The sequence below is a fragment of the Chiloscyllium punctatum genome, chromosome 2 (assembly GCF_047496795.1).
Source record: "Chiloscyllium punctatum isolate Juve2018m chromosome 2, sChiPun1.3, whole genome shotgun sequence".
NCBI classification, from domain to species: Eukaryota; Metazoa; Chordata; class Chondrichthyes; order Orectolobiformes; family Hemiscylliidae; genus Chiloscyllium; species Chiloscyllium punctatum.
The window spans coordinates 163,295-189,162 of record NC_092740.1 but is presented as its reverse complement, the minus strand read 5'-3'; the positions used below and the strand labels follow the sequence as shown (position 1 = coordinate 189,162).

At 45.2% G+C, this 25,868-nt stretch overlaps 1 protein-coding gene across 4 annotated transcripts in view; it reads right to left on the bottom strand.

The window, feature by feature from the left end:
• Positions 1-560: 560 nt before the first annotated feature.
• nadk2 (NAD kinase 2, mitochondrial) overlaps positions 561-25,868 on the bottom strand; it is a 71,510-nt gene continuing 46,202 nt past the window's right edge. For 3 of the 4 annotated variants that reach the window (XM_072592629.1, XM_072592638.1, XM_072592653.1), the window contains exons 11-12: positions 7,702-7,825; positions 561-1,360 (exon numbers count right to left, since the gene is read on the bottom strand). In XM_072592629.1, the coding sequence (XP_072448730.1) occupies positions 1,222-1,360; positions 7,702-7,825 (263 nt within the window). In that variant the 3' untranslated portion in view covers positions 561-1,221. The remainder of the gene's footprint in view (positions 1,361-7,701; positions 7,826-25,868) is intronic. The other variant, XM_072592645.1, reaches the window with a different exon arrangement.

Sequence of the window (25,868 nt, the reverse complement as noted above, 5' to 3'; positions counted from 1 at the left end):
ACCATCCTCTTGAACTGTCTGACCCGTCCATCTTCCTTCCCACCTATCCACTTCACCCTCCTCTCTGACCTATCACCATCACCCCCCACTTTCATCTACCTAAAGCATTCCCAGCTACCTTACCCCAAGCCCTACCCCCTCCTATTTATCTCTCAGCATCCCCGTCCCCACACCCCCACCCCTCACATTCCTGATGAAGGGCTTCTGCCCTAAATATTGACTCTCCTGCTCCTCGGGTGCTGCCTGACCTGCTGTGCTTTTCCACTCTGATCTCCAGCATCTGCCGTCCTCACCTTCTCCTAGATAGTTAAGGATGTTGACAAAAGAGCAAGAGGCTATGCAAGCAAGTTCAATCAAACTGAGCGTTGTGATCAGGAACCTAAGAGGGCCAGTAGCAGCAGATTCAACAGGACCTTCCAAAAGGGAGAAGAAAATTCCAGGGAAAGAATTTCCCTGGGACTGATGGGAGAGCTAGCACAGGTGCAGTAGGTTGAATGGCCTTTCCTGTGCTGTGCTAGTTTGACCAGTGTTTATCCAGCAGTGAATTACAGAAACCACTGTAAGGTAGTTTGAAAGTTTATTATTGTTTTTGACTTCATGTCTGATTGTTTTGGCGCAGTTCACACTCACTCACACACACCAGACACCCCCTGTCAGTCACCTCTGTCTGGCACTCAACTCTCCCTCTTTGCTCATGTACTGGAATAGGAGAGGCCAGGATTACAGACCAAGCCAATCATATCTTTCTCTTCACTCGCCAATAAACACTGCAGATTTGAGATGATGGAGCCAGTAAGTGTCAGGAGCCTTCCCCTCTGGGATCCTAGTTTGGATCGATTATTCAGATGGCACCTTAATTCCCACATAGGGGCAGAGAGAGGGAAGCTGCAGTGATAGAAATACCAGAATGAGGCTTTTCTCCTTGTGACAAGGTGCATAATCTGAGGCTGCTGGAAACACCATGATTTGACTGGACTCCAACCTACTACAATCAAACAACATTCTCCAGATATAACCCTTGACTGAGTCCACCCCACCTTCCCAGCAGCACCAAACCCTGCCCCACAGAAACCCAGATTCAGATCCACATGCAGCTCAAACCGTCAGGCATCCCCCGGTTATTCAGAGAGAGAAAGTAGCGAGTACAATCCCATTATCCCCCTGCCACCCACTCAGTAGTACAGCACAGTCCAATAGTGCCCTAGCTACTGGAAGAGGCTCTTACTCCTCCAGAACAACTGTGCACAAGGCATCCTCCTCATTCACAGTCAGGGTGGCGATCGCACCATCATTGAATTCAAACGAAGTTCCACCATCCACCACCATACAGGCATCCCAGCACCTCGAGCGGACACTCATCCTGGAGAGACAGAGAGACAGAGGGGAGTGAGAAAGGGGTCAGGAACCTGTGCTGATGCCATCAGAAACTCCCAGCAGTCCCAGCCCACCTTTCCCCTTGCCCTCTGTTTTAGCTCAACATTCAGCCCCTGCACCCCAACGCCCCCTCACGAAACTCTTTATAAATACTGTACTGGAACAGGAAGAGGCCATTCTAATCAACCACAATATTCCAGACTGAACGATGAGGGACTGGTTACATTGAGGCTTATGTTTTTGAGGATATACATTTAAACGAAGATTTTGATAGCTTGTTTAAATAATTATGTTAATTGTGTGAACAGAAATAAATCATTTCTTCAGACAGAGGAGTCCAGGGAAATTCTTACAATTCAATCAGGTCTAGATGGAGCAATGCCAGAAATTGCTTCCTCACAGAGTATTCTGGAACCTTCTGTGAAAGGCTGTGGATGATGGGAAAACAACAGATTTCTGGGGCTAATACAGATTTTTATTGGAGGGGGTATCAAAGGTGATGAAGCTAAACCAGATGAATGGATTCAAATCAACCAGGATCTAATTGATGATCAAACAAGGTCAGTAGAAGAACAAATCTGCTAGGAAATCAGAAATATACACCAGCCACACTGGGGAACTTTAATAACGTAACACTGATTTGGGCATATTTGAGGAAAGTTTAGGAGGTGGAGAAACATCTGAGACGTGACCGGGCGAACTTCTTTGATCAGTACATTCTCAGTTGACCAAAACTGAGGCATTGATGGATCTGGTGTTGGGATATGAATAGACCTCAGAATGCTGTGAAGTTTCAATGTGGGAAAACTTCAATAAGAAGGTTTAGATTATAGAACATAGAACATAGAAGAATACAGCGCAGTACAGGCCCTTCGGCCCTCGAAGTTGCGCCGATCCAAGCCCACCTAACCTACACTAGCCCACTATCGTCCATATGCCTATCCAATGCCCGTTTAAATACCCATAAAGAGGGAGAGTCCACTACTGCTACTGGCAGGGCATCCCATGAACTCACGACTCGCTGAGTAAAGAACCTACCCCTAACATCAGTCCTATATCTACCCCCCCTTAATTTAAAGCTATGCCCCCTCGTAATAGCTGACTCCATACGTGGAAAAAGGCTCTCACTGTCAACCCTATCTAACCCCCTAATCATCTTGTACACCTCTATCAAGTCACCCCTAAACCTTCTTTTCTCCAATGAAAACAGCCCCAAGTGCCTCAGCCTTTCCTCATAGGATCTTCCTACCATACCAGGCAACATCCTGGTAAACTTCCTCTGCACCCGTTCCAGTGCCTCCACATCCTTCCTATAGTATGGCGACCAAAACTGCACACAATACTCCAGATGCGGCCGCACCAGAGTCTTATACAACTGCAACATGACCTCAGGACTCCGGAACTCAATTCCTCTACCAATAAAAGCCAGTACGCCATATGCCTTCTTCACAGCACTATTTACCTGGGTGGCAACTTTCAGAGATCTGTGTACATGGACACCAAGATCCCTCTGCTCATCCACACTACGAAGTACCCGACCATTAGCCCATTACCCCATCTTTTTGTTACTCTTACCAAAGTGAATCACCTCACACTTACCTACATTGAACTCCATTTGCCACCTTTCTACCCAGCTCTGCAGCTTATCTATATCCTGCTGTAACCTGCCACATCCTTCCTCACTGTCAACAACTCCACCGACTTTCGTATCATCCACAAACTTGCTCACCCAACCTTCTAGCCCCTCCTCCAGGTCATTTATAAAAATGACAAACAGCAATGGTCCCAAAACAGATCCTTGCGGAACACCGCGGGTCATATAAGTACCAATGATATATTTAGAAACCGGTTCTGCTGAGGGAATATGAGTAGCTAGGGGATTATTTTAAAACAGATCCAGAAAGGCAATAATCTCCAGATGACTACCTGAGCCATGAGTGAATTGACACAGGGTCATCAAAATTAAAGAGATAAACACATGGCTCAAAGATTAGCGTGGGATAAAGGAGTTTGAATTCATGGGCCAATGGCACTTGTACTGGCGAAGGAGGGAGCTGCTCCATTGGGAAGGGCTCCACTTCAATTAGTCTACGACCAGGTACTGGTGAATCGCATAACGAGTTCTGTAGAAAGAGCTTTAAACTAAGTAGTCGGGCATGCGTTCAGCTGCGTAGATAAAGTTATGGGGAGGGAGGTCAGTAGATGTTACTAAAGCTTTGAGAACAAGTAATAGGACAGAGAATATGGAAAGGCTCAGGAATCTAACTTCAGACACAGCAGATAAGGGGACAACTATGAGAAAGGGGAGCAGTCATAGACTCCATGCCAATCAGATATCCAAAATAAATCTAAGCTTTTTTGCCAGCATTTGGCCCATATCCCTCTCAACCCCTCTTATTCATGTACCCATCCAGATGCCTTTTAAATGTAATTGTACCAGCCTCCACCACTGCCTCTGGCAGATTATTCCATACCCACACCACCATCTTCGTGAAAAAATTGTCTCTTTGGTCCATTAAATCTTTCCTTTCTCACCTCAAACCTATGCCCTCTGGTTTTGGACTCAGCACCCCCCAGGGAAAAGATCATGTCTATTCACCCTATCCATGCCCCTCTTGATTCTAAAAACCTCTATAAGGTCACCCCCTCAGCCTCCCAGTCAATGTAGGACTCAGGATGTTGCACCTAAAGGCACAAAGTTTCTGAAATAATGTAAATAAGTGTATAGTACAGATTGAAATTAGCAGGTACGATGTTGTTGGTTTCACAGAGATGAAGCTGCAAAGGTATTAGGGTTGGGATGGAAATATCAAATCATAAATGTTCTACTGAGCAAGGGTATTAGGGCTAGGAACCAAACAACTGATGGAAAGAACAGGCAGATGAGCAGAGGGGGCAGGGATTGGCTCATTCGAAAGAAATGAAATGAAATCGATAGCAACTGATACAGATCGGTAGGCTTGGATTCTGTGTAGATAGAGTTGAGGAACTGTAAAAGAAAAAGACAGCACGATGGATGTTATGCACAGGCCTTCTCGTGGTAGTCAGGAAGTGGGAGAGAAAAATAAATCAGGAGACAGAAAAGGCATGTAAGAAAGGCACCAATCATGGGGGAGCTTCAAATGGACTGAGAAAAATCAGGCTAGTAGCACATCTGAAGAAAAGGAATTCATTGTATATCCACGAGATGATTTTTTGGAGCAGATTGTGGTAGACCCCACTAGGGGACAGACAATTCTGGATTTGATAATGTGCAATAAGGGAGATTTGATTAGGGAGCTGAAGATGATGGAACCACTAGGTAACAGTGACCATAATATGATTGAATTCGTCCTGCAGTTGGAAGGAGGTAAAGTTGGAATCAAATGTAGTGGTATTACAAATGAGTAAAGGTAATGACAAAGACATGAGAGAGAAGCTGGCCAAAGTTGATTTGGAAAGGGAGCCTAGCAGGTAAGACAGTGGAACAGCAAAGGCAGGAGCTTCTGGGGTTAATTCGGGAGGCACAGCAGAAATTAATTCCAAGGAAATTCAAACATACTAAACAGAGGACAAGACATTTAGGGCTGACAAGGGAAGTCAGTGACAATATAAAAGCAAAAGCACACAAAAACAACTCCACCGACTTTCATATCATCTGCAAACTTGCTCACCCAACCTTCTAACCCTTCCTCCAGGTCATTTATAAAAATGACAAACAGCAATGGTCCCAAAACAGATCCTTGTGGAACACCGCTAGTAACTGCGCACCAAGATGAACCTTTACCATCAACTACTACCCTCTGTCTTCTTCCAGCCAGCCAATTCCTAATCCAAACCTCCAACTCACCCTCAATGCCATACCTCCGTATTTTTTGCAGTAGCCTACCATGGGGAACCTTATCAAATGCTTTACTAAAATCCATATACACCACATCTACCGCTTTACCCTCGTCCACCTCCTTAGTCACCTTCTCAAAGAATTCAATAAGGTTTGTGAGGCACGACCTGCCCTTCACAAAACCATGCTGACTATCCTTGATCACATTATTCCTATCCAGATGTTCATAAATCCTATCCCTTACAATTCTCTCTAAGACTTTGCCCACAACAGAAGTGAGGCTCACCGGCCTATAATTACTAGGGTTATCCCTACTCCCCTTCTTGAACAAGGGAATCACATTCGCTATCCTCTATTAGTGACGGTGGATAGCAAGAAACAACCTGAAACTTAGAAGATGGCAGCCAATTTCCATACAATGAGAAATTCACTGCTCAGGGTCAAATGGAACCATTATCGAGCAATACACAGATAGAGGGAGGGAATGGGGCTAACGAGCCTACTCTCCAGACAGGAGAAAGTGAGCATTACAGACGCTAGAGATCACAGTCGAGAGTGCAATGCTGGGAAAGCACAGCAGGTCAGGCAGCATCCAAGGTGCAGTTTCCTGATGAAGGGCTTAATGCCGAAATGTTGATTCTCCTGCTCTCCAGAAACATGGTGTGGGCAAGTGGGGCTGAGTGGCCTCCTCCAGCACCATAACACTCAGTTTAAAAATATCCACTGAATTGATTTGTGTTTCTTTGGTCATTAAAGATTTTTAAAACAGAGGAACATATAGAACAGGAGAGCACTAGAACAGTCCATTATGTCTGCGCCAAAACATGATACCATTCCAAACTAATCCCATCTGTCTGTACATGATCCATGTCCCTCTATTCCCTGTCTGTTCATGTATCTGTCTAAATGTCTTTTAAATGTTGCTATCATATCTGCTTCCACTACCTGTAAGTACATCACAGGCACATACCACCCCTGGTGTAAAAAGAAACTCTCTTCACACATCTCCTTTAACTTTGCCGCCTCTCACTAAAAACATGTGGCCCCTCTTATTTGACATTCCCACACTGGATAAAGAGACTATCTACCCTAACCATGCCTCTCATCATTATATATATTCTTTCAAGTCATCCCTCAGTCTCTGTCAATCAAAAACAATCCAAGTTTGTCCAATCTCTCCTCATAGCTAATACATTCCAATCCAGGCAACATCCTCTTTTGCATCACCTCCAAAGCCTCTACATCCCTCCTAGAGTGTAGCAACCAGAACTGCAGACGATACTCTAAATGTGACCCAACTAAAGTTTGATACAGCTGCAATACGACTTGCTAACTTTTATATGCAATACTCCAACCGATGAAAGCAAGCATGCCGTCTTCCTCCTTTATCACCTTCACCACTTGTGTTTCCACTTTCAGGGAGCTATGGGCTTGCACTCCAAGATCCCTCTGTATATCAATGCACCTAAAGGACCCTGCCATTTTCTGTATACTTTACTTTTGCATGTGACCTCCCAAAATGCATCTCACACTTGTCTGGATTAAACTCTATCTGCCACTGCTCTGCCCAGCTTTCCAGCTTATCTATACCCTGCTGTATTGTTTGATAACCTTCCTCACTATCCACAACTCCACCAATTTTCATATCATCTGGAAATTTACTAATTAGACCTCATATATTTCCATCCAAATCATTTATATGTATTATAAACAAGAGGATCCAGCACTGATCCTCCAGTCAGAAAGACACTCCTATAGAGGGACTGCTCTTCGGATGCTGCCTGACCTGCTGTGCTTTAACCCAGATCTTGTCAAATGCTTTAATAAAAACATACATTTCTCTAACCACAATCATCTTTGCCACTTCCTCAAAAAACTCAATCAAGTTCATGAGTCAAGACCTCCCTTACACAGACTGAAGGAACGATCCTTTAAAACTGAGATGAGGAGGAATTTCTTCAGCCAGAGGGTGGGGAATCTGTGGGACACATTGCCACAGAGGACTGTGGAGGCCAAGGCATTTAGTGTATTTAAGACAGAGATAGGCTTTTGATTAGTAAGGGGTTCAAGGGTTAAGGGGACAAGGCAAGAGAGTGAGGCTGAGAAACGTATCAGCCATAATTAAATGGGGGAGCAGATGCGATGAGTCAAGTAGCCTGTTCCTGCTCCTAGATCATATTCTTGAATGTGGGAGAAACAAAGAAAAGCTCAGTCTCAATTGGTTGTGCTAAATGGCCTTTTTTGTGCTGTTAATAAATGGTAAAGTTATCAAAAACAGTAACCTCAATGTAAAATAAGCCAATAGACAATAAACATGTGCAGAGTGAACAATGCAGCAATTTAAATAGAAATTTATATTTGGAAAAAGGCAACAGACAAATGTGTGTCCAAAATGTAACATTATGCAGAAAGGAATAGAGGTAAGCAGACGCACAACTGTTTGTAAGATATAAATCTGTTAATATCAGAAAGCGAGCCCTGTAGAGCTCCCAGTGAAAGGCACACACTTGTTTGTGAAACCTCGGTGCTGACTGCTGGTGAATACTCGGTTTACGATGGGCTCCCGGATGCTGAAGAAGATCTTGGGATCCTCAGGACAGAATATAAGTGACTGGTTGTAGTGATCAGTGACTGCAGGGAGAAAGGACAGGGTAATTTCAGAATGCAATCACATCAAATCAAAACAGAATGAAACTAAACACAAATACATCAAATTAAGACTCAAAACCCAACATGGAAATCGAGTACTAGATACTGGCCAAGGCAGTGAAAGATGTACAGGCATAGAATATAGGACCAGGAGTAGGCAATTTAGCCGATTGAGCCTTCTCCACCACTCAGTTATATCATGGGTGGTCATTTTCTCAATGACACCATCCTGAGATGCCATTAGTCTCCAGAAGCCCAGTGATTTCTGTTTTGAACTTGCTCCATGATTAAGTTGCCATGGCCCTCTGGAGTACAGACGTCCAAAGATTCACCATCCTCTCAGTGAAGAGGTTCCCCCTTCACCTCAGCCTTTAATCACCTGCCCATTATCCTGAGATTTGGCAGGCACAGCAGAAATTCATCCCAGAGGAAGACACATACTAAGGGAAGGATGAAGCAACCCTGTTTGACGAGTCAGTTACAGCATAAAGTCAAAAGAAAAAGCATACAACGTGGCGAAGATTAGGGGAGACTACAGAGGATTGGGAATCCTTTAAAAAAAGCAATAAGGGGCTGAAGATGAAATAAAAGACTATGCTCGCTATTAAGATAAAAGAAGTTTGCAAGAGTTCTTTTTTAAGATATATAAAAAGGTAAGAGAGAGGCAAGAGTGGGCACTGGATCGCTGGGAAATGAGGCAGGATAAGTAGTCATGGGGAACAAGGAAATGGAGGAGGAACTGAATGGGTACTTTGCATCAGTTTTCATAGCAGAAAACACCAGCAGCATACCAGAACTGCAAAAAAGTCAGGGACAGAGAAGGAGGTGTTGGGGAAGCTAAAAGTCTGAAAAGGTAGATAAATCACCCAGAACAGATGGATTACACCCTACAATTCTGAAAGAGATAGCCGAGGAGATTATGGAGGCATTGGTGGTGATTGTTCAGGAATCACTGGAGTTGGGAGGGTCCTAAAGGACTCCAAAACGGCTGATGTAACACCCCATTTAAGAAGGAAGCAAGGCAGAAGATGGCAGAATATAGGCCAGTTAGGCTGACCTTAGTTATTAAGGTTTTAGAGTCCATTAAGGATTAGAAGTGCATGGCAAAATAGGGCTGAGTCAGCACAGCTTTGTCAAGGGGTGGTCATGCCTGACAAATCTGTTAGAATTCTTTGTAACATAACTAGCAAGTTAGACAAAGGAGAGCAAATGGACATGATCTACTTGGATTTCCAGAAGGTCTTTGACAAGGTGCTGCACAGGAACCTGCTGAATAAGACAACAGCCCTTGGAGTTAGGGGCAAGGGATTGGTATGGGTAGAGGACTGGCTGACTGGCAGAGATTGGGGATAAAGATATCTTTTTCAGGATAGCATCTGGTGACTAGTGGAGCTCTGCTGGGGTCAGTGTTGATACCACAGCGATTCACATTGTACATTAACAATCTGGACGAAGGAACTGAAGGCATTGTTGCTAATGTTACAGATGACACAAAAATAGATGGATGTACAGTAGTCCTGAGGAAGCAGGGAGGCTGCAGAAAGACTTCGACAGGCAAAGAAGTGGTGATGGACCAAAATGTGGTAATGTGTGAAGTTATGCACTTTGTTTGGAAGAATAGAGGTATATACTATCTTCTAAGTGGCAGAAGGTTTGGAAATCTGAAGCACAGGTGTTCTAGTTCACGATACTCCTAAAGTTAATATGCAGGTTCAGTTGGCAGTTAGGAAGGCAAATGTAATGTTCGCATTAATTTTGAGAGGGTTAGAATACAAGAGCAGAGATGCACTGCTGAGGCTGTTATAAGGCTCTGGTCAGACCAGAATATTGAGGGCAGGTTTGGGTCCCACGTGAGGAAGGATGTGCTGGAATTGGAAGGGTCCAGAGGAGGTTTACAGAAGTGATCCTGGGGACGAAAGGCTTGTCACATGAGGAGTGATTGTGGATTCAGGGTCTGTATTTGATGGAGTTTAGAAGGAGGATGGGCATATCATTGAAAAATATGGAATACTGAGAGAGACCTGGATAGAGTGAACGTGGAGAAGATATTTCCACTAGTAGGCGATACTAGAACCCAAAGCACAGTCTTGGAGTGCAGGGACAGCCCTTTAGAACCGCGTTGAGGAGGAAGTTCTTTGGGCAGAAGGTGGGGAGTCTGTGGAACTCATTGACACAGAGGACTGTGGAGGCCAAGTCATTGAGTGTATTTAAGACAGAGGTAGATAGTTTCTTGATTAGCAAGGGTATAAAAAGTTACAGGACAAAGGCAGGAAAATGGAGTTGAGAAATATATCAACCATGATTAAATGGTGCAGCAGACTTGATGGGCTGATTGGCCTAATTCTGTTCCTGGATGTTATGATGTTAAGTCCCCTGGCTCAAGTCACCAGTCACAGGAAACATCCTGTCACTCTCTGCCCTGATATACTCTAGGAGTATTTTACAAGTTTCATAAAGATCATTTCTCATGCTTCGAGAACGTATTCAATTTCTCCATCCCAGGAATTCATCCAGTAAACGTCCCTCTACGCCAAGTATCGCTTCCTAAAGTAAAGGTCCCAGAATTGTGCATTAAAACATCTTTACTCCTCTACTCAAACCACCTTCAATGAACTCCAACATAGCATTTACCAATTGCTTGTTGCAACTGTTTCCTCCCTTTTAACATGAGAACACACAAAACAGGAGCTGGAGGAGGCCATTCAGTCCCTCGAACTTGCTCTGCTGTTCAATAAAATGACGACTGATCTGTTTGAGTTAACTCAGTAGCCGGACGCCTGGATTGTGATGCAGAATTATGCCAACAGTGTGGGTTCAATTCCCACTCTGAGGTCACCATTAAGGTCTCATCTTCTCAACCTTACCCATCACATGAAGCGTGCTGACCTTCAGATTAAACTACCATCAGTCGTTTCTCTCTCTCTCTCTCTAAAGGCAGAGCAGCCCACTGGGCCTCAGGGACTATGGCGACTTTATCAATTCTACTAGTTACATCTGCAAAGATCCTCAGAAACACTGCCATACACTTGTCAAATAACTTTCCTTGCAGATATCTATGCTGACTATTGTTTTTCTATTGCTACTTTATCACATCCTTTATAATAGGCTTCAGCATATCCCCACTACCATTTGGCTGACAGATCTGTAAGTCCACATTTACTCCCTCCCTCTTTTGTTTTTAAATAGCAGGGTTAAATTTGCCACCCTCCAATCTGCCAGGACGATTACACAATCTACACAATTTTGAAACATAGCCACCATTGCTTCCATAGTCAAGATGAGAGTGGTGCTGGAAAAGCACAGCAGGTCAGGCAGCATCCGAGGAGCAGGAAAATCAATGTTTCAGGCAGGAATGTCAATTTTCCTGCTCCTCGGATGCTGCCTGACCAGCCATGCTTTTCCAGCACCACTCTAACCTTGACTCTAATCTGTAGCATCTGCAGTACTCACTTTCACCATTACTTCCATAGCCACCTCCTTTTCTACCATGGAATCAGGATTGTCAGACCTGGGGATCCATCAGTGTTCAGTCCCAATAATTTCCCACCACTACTTTCTTCACTAATAAAACTCCAGTGAAATTCCTCCTTCTTAATAAACCCTTATTTCAGCAGCATGTTATGGGAAAAGTTTTGTAAACCAAAAGTAGTTCTCTGGCTGCTTTGTCACTTCCTTGTTCTTTTTAGATTAGATTAGATTCCCTACAGTGTGGAAACAGGCCCTTCCACCCAATAAGTCCACACTGACCCTCTGAAGAGTAACCCACCCAGACCCATTTTCCTCTAACTAATGCACCTAACATTATAGGTATTTTAGCATGGCCAATTCAGCTGACCGGTACATCTTTGGACTGTGGGAGGAAATCCTCGCAGACACAGGGAGAATGTGCAAACTCCACACAGTCACTCGAGTCTGGAATTGAACCTGGGTCCCTGGTGCTGTGAGGCAGCAGTGCTCATCACTGAGCCACCGTGCCACCATGTTCTTTATTATTAATTCTCTAATTTCAGACGAGAAGTGGCCTACTCATACTTCTGAAAGCTCCAGGATCTTGAACCAGTCTTCACCTGATAAATGAGCAGCGCTCAGAAAGCTTGTGATTTCAAATAAATTGTTGGACTATAACCTGATGTCATGTGACTTCTGACCTTAACCTAGTGACTGTGAAGGAATGGTGATATATTTCCAAATCAGGAAGGGGAATGTGCAGGGGGCGGTGTTCCTATGGACCTGTTACATTGTTCCTGCTCCATCAAAGTGGCCATGGGTTTGGAAAGGGCTGTCAAAGGAGCCTTGGTGAATTTCTGCAGTGCATCTTGTAGGCAAGAAACACTGCTGCTACTGAGTGTCGGTGGTCAAAGGTGTGGATGTTTGTCGATGCAATGCCAATCAAGCGGGCTGCTTTGTCCTGGAAGGTGTCAAGCTTCATGAGTGTTGTTGGTGCTGCAACCATCCAGCTAAGTGGGGAGTATTCCATCACACCCCTGACTTGTGCCTTGTAAATGCTGGACAGGCTTTGGGGAGATAGTAGGCGAGTTATTCGCTGCAGGATTTGGAGCCTCTGACTGCTTTGTGGCCACTGGGTTTATATGGCAAATACGGTTCACTCCTTCATCAGTGGCAGACAGCTGGATATTGCCAGCTGGGATTCAGTGATGGCAATATCATTGAATGTAAAGGGATGCTGATTAGATAGTCTCTTGTTGGAGATGATCATTGTCTGGCATTTGTGTGTTGCAAATGCTACTTGCCACTTGTCAGCCAAAACCTAGATATTTCTCGTTGCATTTGAACATGGACTGTTTTAGTATGTGAGGAGTTCCGATTGGTGAACATTGCATAAGCCAAAAGCGGCTGAAAATGCGTTGCTGGAAAAGCGCAGCAGGTCAGGCAGCATCCAAGGAACAGGAGAATCGACGTTTCAGGCCGTTTCTTCAGGAATGAGGAAAGTGTGTCCAGCAGGCCAAGATAAAAGGTAGGGAGGAGGGACCTGGGGGAGGGGCATTGGAAATGCGATAGGTGGAAGGAGGTCAAGGTGAGGGTGATAGGCCAGAGTGGGGTGGGGGCGGAGAGGTCAGGAAGAAGATTGCAGGTTAGGAAGGCGGTGCTGAGTTCGAGGGATTTGACTGAGACAAAGGTGGGGGGAGGGGAAATGAGGAAACTGGAGAAATCTGAGTTCATCCCTTGTGGTTGGAGGGTTCCCAGGCGGAAGATGAGGCGCTCTTCCTCCAACCGTCGTGTTGCTAATGGTCTGGCGATGGAGGAGTCCAAGGACCTGCATGTCCTTGGTGGAGTGGGAGGGGGAGTTGAAGTGTTGAGCTACGGGGTGGTTGGGTTGGTTGGTCCGGGTGTCCCAGAGGTGTTCTCTGAAACGTTCCGCAAGTAGGCGGCCTGTCTCCCCAATATAGAGGAGGCCACATCGGGTGCAGCGGATGCAATAAATGATGTGTGTGGAGGTGCAGGTGAATTTGTGGCGGATATAGAAGTATCCCTTGGGGCCTTGCAGGGAAGTAAGGGAGGAGGTGTGGGCGCAAGTTTTGCATTTCTTGCAGTTGCAGGGGAAGGTGCCGGGAGTGGAGGTTGGGTTGGTGGGGGTGTGGACCTGACGAATATATTCCCAATTCCTTCGTCTCCACCGCATCTGCTCCCAGGAGGACCAGTTCCAAAACCGTACAACCCAGATGGCCTCCTTCTTCAAAGACCGCAACTTCCCCCCGGACGTGGTCGACGATGCCCTCCACCGCATCTCTTCCACTTCCCGCGCCTCCGTCCTTGAGCCCCGGCCCTCCAACCGCCACCAGGACAGAACCCCACTGGTCCTCACCTACCACCGCACCAACCTCCATGTACAGCGTATCATCCGCCGTCATTTCCGCCACCTCCAAACGGACCCCACCACCAGGGATATATTTCCCTTCCCTCCCCTATCAGCTTTCCGAAAAGACCACTCCCTCCGTGACTCCCTCGTCAGGTCCACACCCCCACCAACCCAACCTCCACTCCCGGCACCTTCCCCTGCAACTGCAAGAAATGCAAAACTTGCGCCCATACCTCCTCCCTTACTTCCCTCCAAGGCCCCAAGGGATACTTCCATATCCACCACAAACTCACCTGCATCTCCACACACATCATTTATTGCATCCGCTGCACCCGATGTGGCCTCCTCTATATTGGGGAGACAGGCCGCCTACTTGCGGAACGTTTCAGAGAACACCTCTGGGACACCCGGACCAACCAACCCAACCACCCCGTAGCTCAACACTTCAACTCCCCCTCCCACTCCACCAAGGACATGCAGGTCCTTGGACTCCTCCATCGCCAGACCATAGCAACATGACAGTTGGAGGAAGAGCGCCTCATCTTCCGCCTGGGAACCCTCCAACCACAAGGGATGAACTCAGATTTCTCCAGTTTCCTCATTTCCCCTCCCCCCACCTTGTCTCAGTCAAATCCTTCGAACTCAGCACCGCCTTCCTAACCTGCAATCTTCTTCCTGACCTCTCCGCCCCCACCCCACTCTGACATATCACCCTCACCTTGACCTCCTTCCACCTATCGCATTTCCAATGCCCCTCCCCCAGGTCCCTCCTCCCTACCTTTTATCTTGGCCTGCTGGACACACTTTCCTCATTCCTGAAGAAGGGCTTATGCCCGAAACGTCGATTCTCCTGTTCCTTGGATGCTGCCTGACCTGCTGCGCTTTTCCAGGAACACATTTTCAGCTCTGATATCCAGCATCTGCAGTCCTCACTTTCTCCTTATAATCCATAAGCAAACATCTCACTGCTGACCTTATGATGGAGGGAAGGTCATTGATGAAGCAGCTTAAAATGATTGAGCCTAGGACACTACCCTTAGGAACTCCTGCAGAGATGTCCTGGAGCTGAGATGACAGACCCTCCATCAACCACAACCATCTTCCTCTGTGTCAGCTATGACTCTAATTACGGAGTGTTTGCCCCCTGACACCCATTGAGTCCAGTTTTGCCAGGGCTCCTTGATGCCACACTCGATCAAATCCAGCCTTGATGTTTAGGGCTGCCCCTTTCCCCTCCCCTCTGGAATTCAGCTCTTTTGTCCATGTTTGAGCCAAGGCTGGAATGAGGTCAGGAGCTGGGTGACCCTGGGGGATCCCAAACTGGGTGTCACTGAGCAGGTTATTGCTGAACAGGTGCTGCTTGATAACACTGTTACTGACACCGTCCATCACGTTACTGAGGATCGAGGGGAGACTGATTGGGTGGTAAATGGCGTGGTTTGTCCGGCTTTTTATGTACAGGACACACCTGGCAATTTTCCACATTATCGGGAAGATGCCAGTGTTGTAACTGAACTGGTACGACAAGTTCTGGAACACACTTCTTCAATACTATTGCTGGAATGTTGTCAGGGCCCATTGTCTTTGCAGGATACAATGTCTCCAACCATTTCTTGATACCATGAGGACTGTATCGAATTGGCCAAAGACTGGTATCTGTAAACCTGGGGATCTCTGCAGGAGGTCATAATGGATTAACTACTCGACACTTCTAGTTGAAGATTGTTGCGAAGGCTTCAGCTTTATCTTTTGCGCTGATATGTTGGTCTCTTCAGTCATTGAGGATAGGTATATTTATGGATTCTCCCCCTCCAGTGAATTGTTTAGCTGTTGACCACCATTCACGACTAAATGTGGCAGGTCTGTAGACATTAGATCTGACTTGTTAGTTGTGGGATCGCTTAGCTCTATCACTTGCTGCTTATGTTGTTTGGAATACAAGTAGTTCTGTTTGGTAGCTTCACCAGGCTGACACTTCATTTTCAAATATGTTTATATGATCTCTCCATGTTCTTACAACAGTCCATTTTCTTCCAACCAAAGTGCATCACCTCACACTTCTCTGCATTGTACCTTTGGATATTGATGGTTTGTTTGTTTTAAGGGGGTGGTGTGACAATGCTGTTCCTTTGACAAGGTTATTCTGCCCATGGATTTCTTTTTTTTTGGCAGGGGGTGGTGGGGGGTCATAAATACAGGGATTTCAATGTATCTGCTTTGGATGGGTTTTAGGGCCAGTTTGATTATAGCTAACAGATACTGCCTCAGACAAAAGCTTTCAAGTTTTTAAAAAGAACACTTGTCCAATGAAAGGGAAGTGGCCAGTTCTTTCTCCCAGTTCAGGGTTTAGTTTGGTTTTAGCAGCCAGGCTGTTTTTGAGGCTGTTGGTCACAGAAACAGCTCCATGCTGATTCTCTCTCTCTCTCTCTCTCTCTCTCTCTCTGACAACTCTCCTGTAAGATGCTGTGTCTGATTTTACCTTTTTGCCAAGAGGGTGTTTATGGGGATGTTGCAAGTATTTGGAACAGCATCATTAAATTGTGATCATGTCGAATGAGATTTCAAATAGTTATGTTATTCTAAATTCAGTTTTCGTTTGCTTGTATATAAATAAATTGTTTTCTTTAAAACGGAGTGGATGGGCCAGCTGCATCACTCCTGCAACATCCATTTTTTCACCTGCTGACAACAACTAGAAAATTTAGGGTCTACGCTACCTTCTTGAAAATGTTTTGAGGGGGTCTAGCCTAGTTCATAACACTTAGCTGCCATCTATCCACCCACTCTACTAACTTGGTAATATCCTTTTGATCAAAATCAAACACAGAAGTGGCTTGTAAAAACTCAGCACCTCTGTCAGCATCCAGAGAGATTTTCTCTTCACGGATTTTGCAAGCCTTGCTAAGATTTTTCCAACTACTTCTGCTTTTCTTTCTGATGTACAGCATCTGCAGTTCTTTTGGTTTCTTGCTTAATGTCTATCTGAATTGAATTAAATTGAATTGAATTTAATGTCCCGTGTACCGAGGCACAGTGAAAAGCTTTGTCTTGCGGTCAATACAGGCAGATCACAGAGTTAAGTGGCATAGATAGTAAATAATAGGGAAACACTGGCAAAAACAAAAACACAGGTTAAGAGTTTGAGAGTTCATTCAGTATTCTAACAACAGTAGGGTAGAAACTGTTTTGAAACTGGTTGGTACATGTGTTCAGGTTTCTGTACCTTCTCCCCGATGTTAGAGGTTGTAGAAAAACATTGCCAGGGTGGGATGGATCTTTGAGAATGCTGGCGGCCTTTCCTTGACAGCGGGCCTGGTAGATGGATTCTGTAGATGGGAGGTTGGCCTTTGAGATGGTCCGGCCCGAGTTCACCACTCTCTGTATCCGTCTCTGATCCTGAATGGTACAGTTTCCATACCAGGTAGTGATACATCAATTCAGAACGCTCTCAATGGTGCACCTATAAAAGTTGACAAGGGTGTTCGCCGTCATGCCACATTTCCTCAGCTGCCTGAGGAAGAAGAGACTTTGTTGGGCCTTTGTAACCAGTGCATCCACGTGAAGAGTCCAAGAAAGCTTGTTGTGGATGACCCCTCCCAGGAGCTTCACAGTCTCCACTCGTTCCACCTCTGTGCTGTTAATGTGTGGGGGGGGGGGCATGAGTAACATCCTGCCGAAAGTCAATATTGAGTTCCTTGGTTTTGCCGGCATTGAGAGCTAGGTTGTTCTCAGTGCACCATTTTTCCAGGTCTTCCACCTCCCGTCTATAGTCTGTTTCATCACCATCTGAGATTCGACCGACTATGGTGATGTCACCAGCAAACTTGTAAATGGCATTAGTCTGGTATTTGGTGACGCAGTCATGGGTATACAGTGAGTACAGTAGGGGGGCTGAGTACACACCCCTGGGGGGCTTCAGTGTTGAGTGTTAGTGAGGATGAAATATTGTCCCCAATCTTCACTGATTGTGGCCTGTGGGTCAGGAAACTGAGGATCCAGTTGCAGAGACTGGGGATAAGTCAAAGATCACTAAGTTTAATAATCAGTCTCGAGACTTTACACGATCTTTCTCAAGAGTTTACAAATCTGTCAAATCTTGTCACTCAAATTGAAGCAATGATATGCTTCTTGTCACTCATGAACAAGGACACTCAGCTCCCTTTGGATACTTGCAATTCCCAACTTCTCACTATTTAAGAAATGTTATCACTTTTCTGAAAGCAAAGTGAACAAGTTATTCACTTTATATTCCATCTGCGATGGTCTAATCCATTCACTTCGCCTGTCCACATGCTCTTGAAGCCTCCTCAGAACTTATGTTCCCATCCAGTTTGGTATTATAACAAAATTGGAAATATTACAATTGGTCCCAAATTGTGAACAGTTATGCCCCACAATGAACAGCCTGCCATGCGGAGAACGATCCATTTATCCCCATTCTCTGCTTTCTGTCTGCTTACTAATTCTCAATCCAGCATCCTACCAACCCCATGTGATCTACTTTTTTTGAAACAAATCTCCCGTGTGGGAACTTATCAAAAGCCTGAAAATCCAAACACATAACATTCACTGGTTCTCTTTTGTCTACGCTAGAAATAATATGCTGAAAAAATTCCAACCAGCTTGTCAAGCATCATTTCCATTTCATTGTATCCCTATGGTTACAAAGAGGCCATTTCACACACTGGGTCTGCACCAACCCTCCAAAGAGCATCCCACCTAGACTGAGCCCTCTCCCCCAATCTCCATAACCCCACATTTCTCAAGGCTAATCCACCTAGCCTGGACATAGAATGGGAGAACCCCCTACCGTGTGGAAACATGCCATTTGGCCCAACAAGTCCACATCAACTCTCTGAAGAGCATCCCACCCAGACTTACCCTCTACCCTATTCCATATCCCTGCATTTCCCATGGCTAATTCACCTGACCTGCACATCTTTAGACTGTGGGAGGAAACCGGAGCACCCGGAGGAAACCCACGCTGACACAGGGAGAACGTGCAAACTCCACACAGACAGACAGTCGCCTGAGGCGGGAATTGAACCTGGATCCCTGGTACTATGAGGCAACAGTGCTAACCAATGAGCCACCCTGATTTTATAAATGCACATTAACTCTGCCCAACGCTTACAATCACTTCTAAATGTTATCACATTATTTATAAACTGTTCTAAAGTTTTCCCTACCATAGGGGTCATGCTAACAAGTCTGTAAGTTTTCCATTCTGCCTCTTCTTTGCTCCCTTAAAGAGTGGGTTACATTTGCAACCTTCCAGTCCACAAGAACGTTTGCAGAAACTAGTGAACAGCAAATGATAATCAACTTGTTCCCATCTATGTATTCTCCCACCCCCACCTGTAATGGGTCCAGTTTTGTCCAGGCTATGCCCTTCCCTTTTATACAGTCAGAAGAGACATACAACATGGAAACAGACCCTTCAGTCCAACTCATCCACGTTAAGCAGGTCTCTTAAATGGATCTAGTCTCAGTTGCCCGTGTTTGGTCCATATCCCTCTAACCCTTTCCTATTCATGTACCTGTCTAAGTATCTTTTAAGCGCTGTAGCTGTATCCACCTCTATCACTTACCTCTGACAGTTCATTCCACATACACACCATCCACTGTGTGAAAAGTTGCCCCTCAAGTCCCTTTCAAATCTTTCTCCCATTATCTTAAACCTATGCCCTCTAGTTTTTTTTACTCTATGCCCATAATTTTATAAGCCTACATAAGGCCAGCACTCAGCCTCTGATGCTCCAGCCTGTTCTTATAACTCAAACTCTCCCGTCTTGGAAATAGCTTTGACATGTTTTTCTGCACCCTTTCCAGTTTAACAACATCCTTCCTGTAGCAGGGTGACCAGAATAGTATACAACATTCCACAAGTGGCCTCACCAATGTGAAGGGTGAAGAATAGATTGAGAAACTTGAACAACAGTTTTGACAAGGCAGATTGGTGATCAAAACAAACTCCTACCGTAGAGGGGAATCTGGCAAGCAGGATTGAAAATTAGCTTGGTCGCACAAACAAATGATTTTAGACAGATAACTTACTGATGGAAAAATTGTTTCCAGTAGTTAGGATGATTAGATTAGATTAGATTACTTACAGTGTGGAAACAGGCCCTTCGGCCCAACAAGTCCACACCGCCCCGCCAAAGCGTAACCCACCCATACCCCTACATCTATATCTACCCCTTACCTAACACTACGGGCAATTTAACATGGCCAATTCACCTGACCTGCACATCTTTGGACTGTGGGAGGAAACCGGAGCACCTGGAGAAAACCCACGCAGACACGGGGAGAACGTGCAAACTCCACACAGTCAGTCGCCTGAGGCGGGAATTGAACCCAGGTCTCTGGCGCTGTGAGGCAACAGTGCTAACCACTGTGCCACCGTGCCGCCCATGGTTAAGATAGCATATAAGATCCTTTCTATTATTAGCCAACGATAGAATACAAGAGCAGCGATGTTATGTTGGAACTGAATAAATCATTATTCAGGCCCCAACTTGAGCAGTGTACGTACTTATCATCATCTCGAAACAGAAAACATGCAACTGCACAGGAGAGAGGAGACAGGGATTTATGAGGATGTTGCCAGGACAGACCATAAGACGTAGGAGGAGAAATTAGGCCATTCAGCCCATCGAGTCTGCTCTGCCATTCAATCATGGCTGATAAGTTTCTCAACCCGCTTTCTCCCTGCCACCCTTCTGTGGCAATGAATTCCATAGATTCACCACTTTCTGGCTGAAAAGGTTTCTCCTTATCTGTGTTCTAAAAGGTCTGCCCTACCAATAGAAACACCTTCCCAACATCCACGTTGTCCAGGCCATTCACTATTCTGTATTTTTTAATTAGATCCACCCTCATTCTTTTAAAAGCCATCGAGTATAGACCCAGAGTCCTCAAACATTCCTCATATGTTAACCTTTTCATTCCTGGATCCATCCTCACGAACCTCCTCTGAACACGCTCCAGGGTCAGTACATCCTTCCTGAGATATGGGCCCAAAACTATGCACAATACTCCAAATGTGGGCTGACCACAGCCTTATAGAACCTCAGACATACATCACTGCTTTTAGATTCAAGTCCTCTCAAAATAAATGCCATTATTGCATTTGCTTTCCTAACTACTGACTCAACCTGCAAGTTTACCTGTATACAATCCTGGACCAGAACTCCCAAGTTTCTTTGTGCTTCAGACTTCTGAATTATCTCTCCATTTAGAAAATAGTCCATGTCTCTCATCTTCCTACTAAAGTGCATGACCTCACACCTTCCCACATTGTACTCCGTCTGCCACTTCTTTGCCCACTCTCCTAACCTGTCCAAATCCTTCTGCAGCCTCCCCACCTCCTCAATACTACCTGTCCCTCTACTTACCTTTGTATCATTTGCAAACTTCACCAGAATGCTCTCAGTTCCTTCAGCTACACCATTAATGTAGAAAGTGGGAAGTTGTGGTCCAACACTGAGCCTTGCAGAACACCACTTGTCACCAGCTGCCATCCCAAGAAGGACCTTTTCATCTCCACTCTCCGTTTTCTGCCAGACAGCCAAGCTTCTATCCATTCTATCACCTTGCCTCTGACACCATGGGCCCTTATCTTACTCAGCAGCTTCCTGTGCAGCACCTTGTCCAAGGCCTTCTTGAAGTCCAGGTAGATAACATTCATTGGCTCTTCTTGGTCTAAAATACTGGGAAGACTGGATGAGCTGGGGTTTTTTTCCTTGCAAGGTGGTTGAGGGGTGTTTTGGTTCAGATGAACAAAATTGTGAGTGGTCTGGATAAAGAGGATGGGACGAGCCTATTTACCTCAGCAGAGGTCAGTGACTGAGGGAAGGGGCACAGACTTAAAGCACTCAGTAGAATGGTTTGAACATAAAATATTACAGCACAGTACAGGCCCTTCGGCCCTCGATATTGCGGCAACCTGTGGAACTAATCTGAAGCCCATCTAACCTACACTATTCCATTCTTGCCCATATGTTTATCCAATGACCATTTAAATGCCTTGAGAGTTGGGGAGTCTACTACTGTTGCAGGCAGTGCATTCCACACCCCTAATACTCTGAGTAAAGAAACTACCTCTGATATCTGTACTATATCTATCACCTTCAATTTAAAGCTATGTCCCCTCAGGCTAGCCAAGGAAAAAGGCTCTCAATATCCACCCTATCTAACCCTCCGATTATCTTATATGTCTCAATCAAGTCACCTCTCAAACTTCTTCTAATAAAAACAGCCTCAAGTCCCTCAGCCTTTCTTCATGAGACCTTCCCTCCATACCAGACAACATCCTAGTAAATCGCCTCTGCACCCTTTCCAAAGCTTCCACATCCTTCCTATAATGCGGTGACCAGAACTGTATGCAATACTCCAAGTGTGGCCGCACCAGAGTTTTGTACAGCTGCAGCATGACCTCATGGCTCCGAAACTCAATCCCTCTATCAATAAAAGCAGAGAGATCTCTCTGCTCATCTACACTACCAAGAATCTTACCATTGGCCCAGTACTCTGCATTCCTGTTACTTCTTCCAAAGTGAATCACCTCTCTTTTCCACATTAAACTCCATTTGCCACCTCTCAGCCCAGCTCTGCAGCTTATCCAAGTCTCTCTGTAACCTACAACATACTTCGTCATTATCCACAACTCTAACAACCTTAGTGTCATCCACAAATTTACTAACCCATCCTTCTACGCTCTCATCCAGATCATTTAGATAAATGACAAACAGCAGTGGACCCAAAACAGATCCTTGTGGTAGTAACTGAACTCCAGGATAAACATTTCCATCAACCACCACCCTGTGTCTTCTTTCAGCAAGCCAATTTCGGATCCAAACCGCTACATCACCCTCAATCCCACAGCTCTGTATTTTGTGCAACAGCATACCGTGGGGAACCTTATCAAATACCCTACTGAAATCCATATATACTTTACCCTCATTCACCTGTTTGGTCACCATCTCAAATAACTCAAAGGTTTGTGAGGCAAAACCTCCCCTTCACAAAACCATGTTGACACTCCCTAATCAACTTATTCCTTTCTAGATGATTATAAATCCTATCTCCTTTAACCCTTTCTAACACTTTTCCCACAATCAAGGTAAGACTCACTGGTCTATAATTATCAGGATGGTCTCTCCTCCCCTTCTTGAGCAAGGGGACAACATTGGCTACCCTCCAGTCTTCTGGCACTATTCCTGTAAACAATGACAACATAAAGATCAAAGCCAAAGGCTCAGCAATCTCCTCCCTGGCTTCTCAGAGAATCCCAGGATCAATCCCATCCAACCCAGGAGACTTAATTATTTTTACAATTTCCAGAATTGCTAACACCTCCCTCTTGTGCACCTCAATCCCATCTAGTCTAGTACCATATACCTCAATATTCTCCTCAACCAAATTGTCTTTTTCTAGTGTGAATACTGATGAAAAATATTCATTTAGCGCTTCCCCTATTTCCTCTGACTCCACGCATAATTTCCCACTACAATCCTTGATTGGCCTTAATCTTACTCTTCCTTAGTAAACCACAGCTCCCTTGCTCGACCACTTCCTCCCTGCCTAACAGGTACATACTTATCAAGGACACACAGTAGCTGGTCCTTGAATAGTTTCCACATTTCGATTGTGCCCATTCCCTGCAGTTTCCTGCCCCATCCTAAATCTTGCCTAATTGCATTATAATTGCCTTTCCCCCAGCTATAACTCTTGCCCTATACCTTTCCATCACTAAAGTAAACACAACTGAATCGTGGTCACTATCATCAAAGTGCTCACCCACCTACAAGTATAACACCTGACCAGGTTGATTACCCAGTATCAAATCCAATGTGGCCTCGTCCCTTGTTGGCCTGTCTACAGATTGTCAGGAAACCCTCCTGCACACATTGGACAAAAACAGATCCATTTCAAGTACTCGAACTATGGTATTCCTAGTCAATATTTGGAAAGTTAAAATTCCCCATAACAATTACCCTGTTACTCCCGCTCCTATCCTGAACCATCTTTGCTATCCTTGCCTCTACATCTCTGGAACTATTCAGAGGCCAATAGAAAACTCCAAACAGGGTGACCTCCTTTCCTGTTTCTAACCTCAGCCCATATCACCTCAGTAGACGAGTCTTCAAACGCCCTTTCTGCAACCGCACTACTGTCCTTGACTAACACTGCCACACCACCTCTTTTCTTACCATTTTCTCTGTTCTTCAATCCCGGAAGGTGCATTCCTGTCCCTATTCTACCCACGTCTCTGAAATGGCTACAATACCAAACCATGCTGCAAGTTCACCCACCTTATTCCAGATGCTCCTGGTGCTGAAGTAGACACTCTTCAAACCAAGTTCTTGCCTGCGGATGTCTTCTTGCGATCTTGAAATCTCAGTTCTGACTTCATTACTCTCATCCTCCAGTATACTCGAACTACAATTTCGATTCCCATCCTCCTGCTGAATTAGTTTAAACCCACCCGAAGAGCATTAGCTAAGTCCCCCCCAGGATATTGGTACCCTCTGGCTCAGGTGAAAATCATCCTGTTTGTATCCAAAAATAGCCCTAATTATCCAGGAATCCTAAACCCTCCCTCCTGCACGAACCTGTAGCCATGTGTTCGACTCCTCTCTCTCCCTATTCCTTGCTTCGCTATCATGTGGCACGGGCAACAAACCAGAAATAACAATTCTGTTTGTCTAGCTGCTAGAGGGGAGAGTAGGAGAAGACAGTTCACCCAAAGAGAGATAGGGGTCTGCAGCTTACTGCTGGAAAGGGAGGTAAAGGGAGAAACCCTCAACTCATTTCGGACCATCAGACAGAGAAGCAGAAGTAGGTCACTCAGCTCATCAAGTCACCTCTGCCATTCAATGAGATTGGGGCCAATCTGTTGATCCTTAAGTCCACTTAACTGCCTTTTCTCGATACATCTGGATTCCCTTACTAATTAAATATCTATCACAGTCGTGCATATACATAATGATCCAGCCTGGACAGCACTCCGCAGGAAGAATTTCAAAGAATCACTAAACTCACAAGAAATTCTTCCTCATCTGTGTCTTAAAATGTGTGAACACTTAATCTCCCACAAGGAGAAACAACCTTTCCACATCTTCCCTGCCAAGTCCCCTAAGAGTCCTGTGTGTTTCAGTAAGGTCACCTCTCATTCTTCTAAACTCTGATGAGTTCAGGCTCAATCTAGTCAACCTCTCCTCATAAGATGGTCCCTCTATACCTGATATCAGCCTTCGCTGGACTGCCTCTGATGACTGTCTATCTTTCCTTAGATAAAGGGATCAAAATTGTATACAGCATTCCAGCTGTGGTCTGACTAGTACCCTGTACAGTTTGAGCAAAACCTCCCAACTTATAGTGGCAGATAGAGTTTAATTTAGATAAATGTGAGGTATTGCATTTTGGAAAGGCAAATCAGGGCAAATGGTACAGTCCTGATAAAGTTGCTGAACAAAGAGACCTTGGGATCCAGGGTCATAGTTACTTGAAAATGGAGTTACAGATAGGTAGGATAGTGAAGGAGTTTGGTACACTTGCCTATATTGGTCAATGCATTGTGTATAGAAGTTGGGAGGTGATGCTGCGGCTGTACAGGGCATGGGTTAGGACATTTTTGAAATATTTTGTGCCATTCTGCTCTCCCTGCTACAAGCAAAATGTTGTGAAACCTGAAAGGGTTCAGAAAAGATTTACAAGGATGTTGCTGGGGTTGGAGGGTTTGAGCCAAAGGCTGGGGCTGTTTTTTAGATTAGATTAGATTACTTAGTGTGGAAACAGGCCCTTCGGCCCAACAAGTCCACACCGCCCCGCCAAAGCACAACCCACCCATACCCCTACATTTACCCCTTACCTAACACTACAGCAATTTAGCATGGCCAATTCACCTGACCTGCACATTTTTGGACTGTGGGAGGAAACCGGAGCACCCGGAGGAAACCCACACAGACACGGGGAGAATGTGCAAACTCCACACAGTCAGTCGCCTGAGGCGGGAATTGAACCCGGGTCTCTGGCGCTGTGAGGCAGCAGTGCTAACCACTGTGCCACCGTGCCGCCCACTGGAGTGTCGAAGGGGCCTGGATAGGATAGGTAGACAAGGTGTTTTCCCAGAGTAGGAGTCCAAAACTAGAGGGCATAGGTTTAAGGTGAGAGGGAAAAGATTTAAAAGGGACCTCAAGAGAT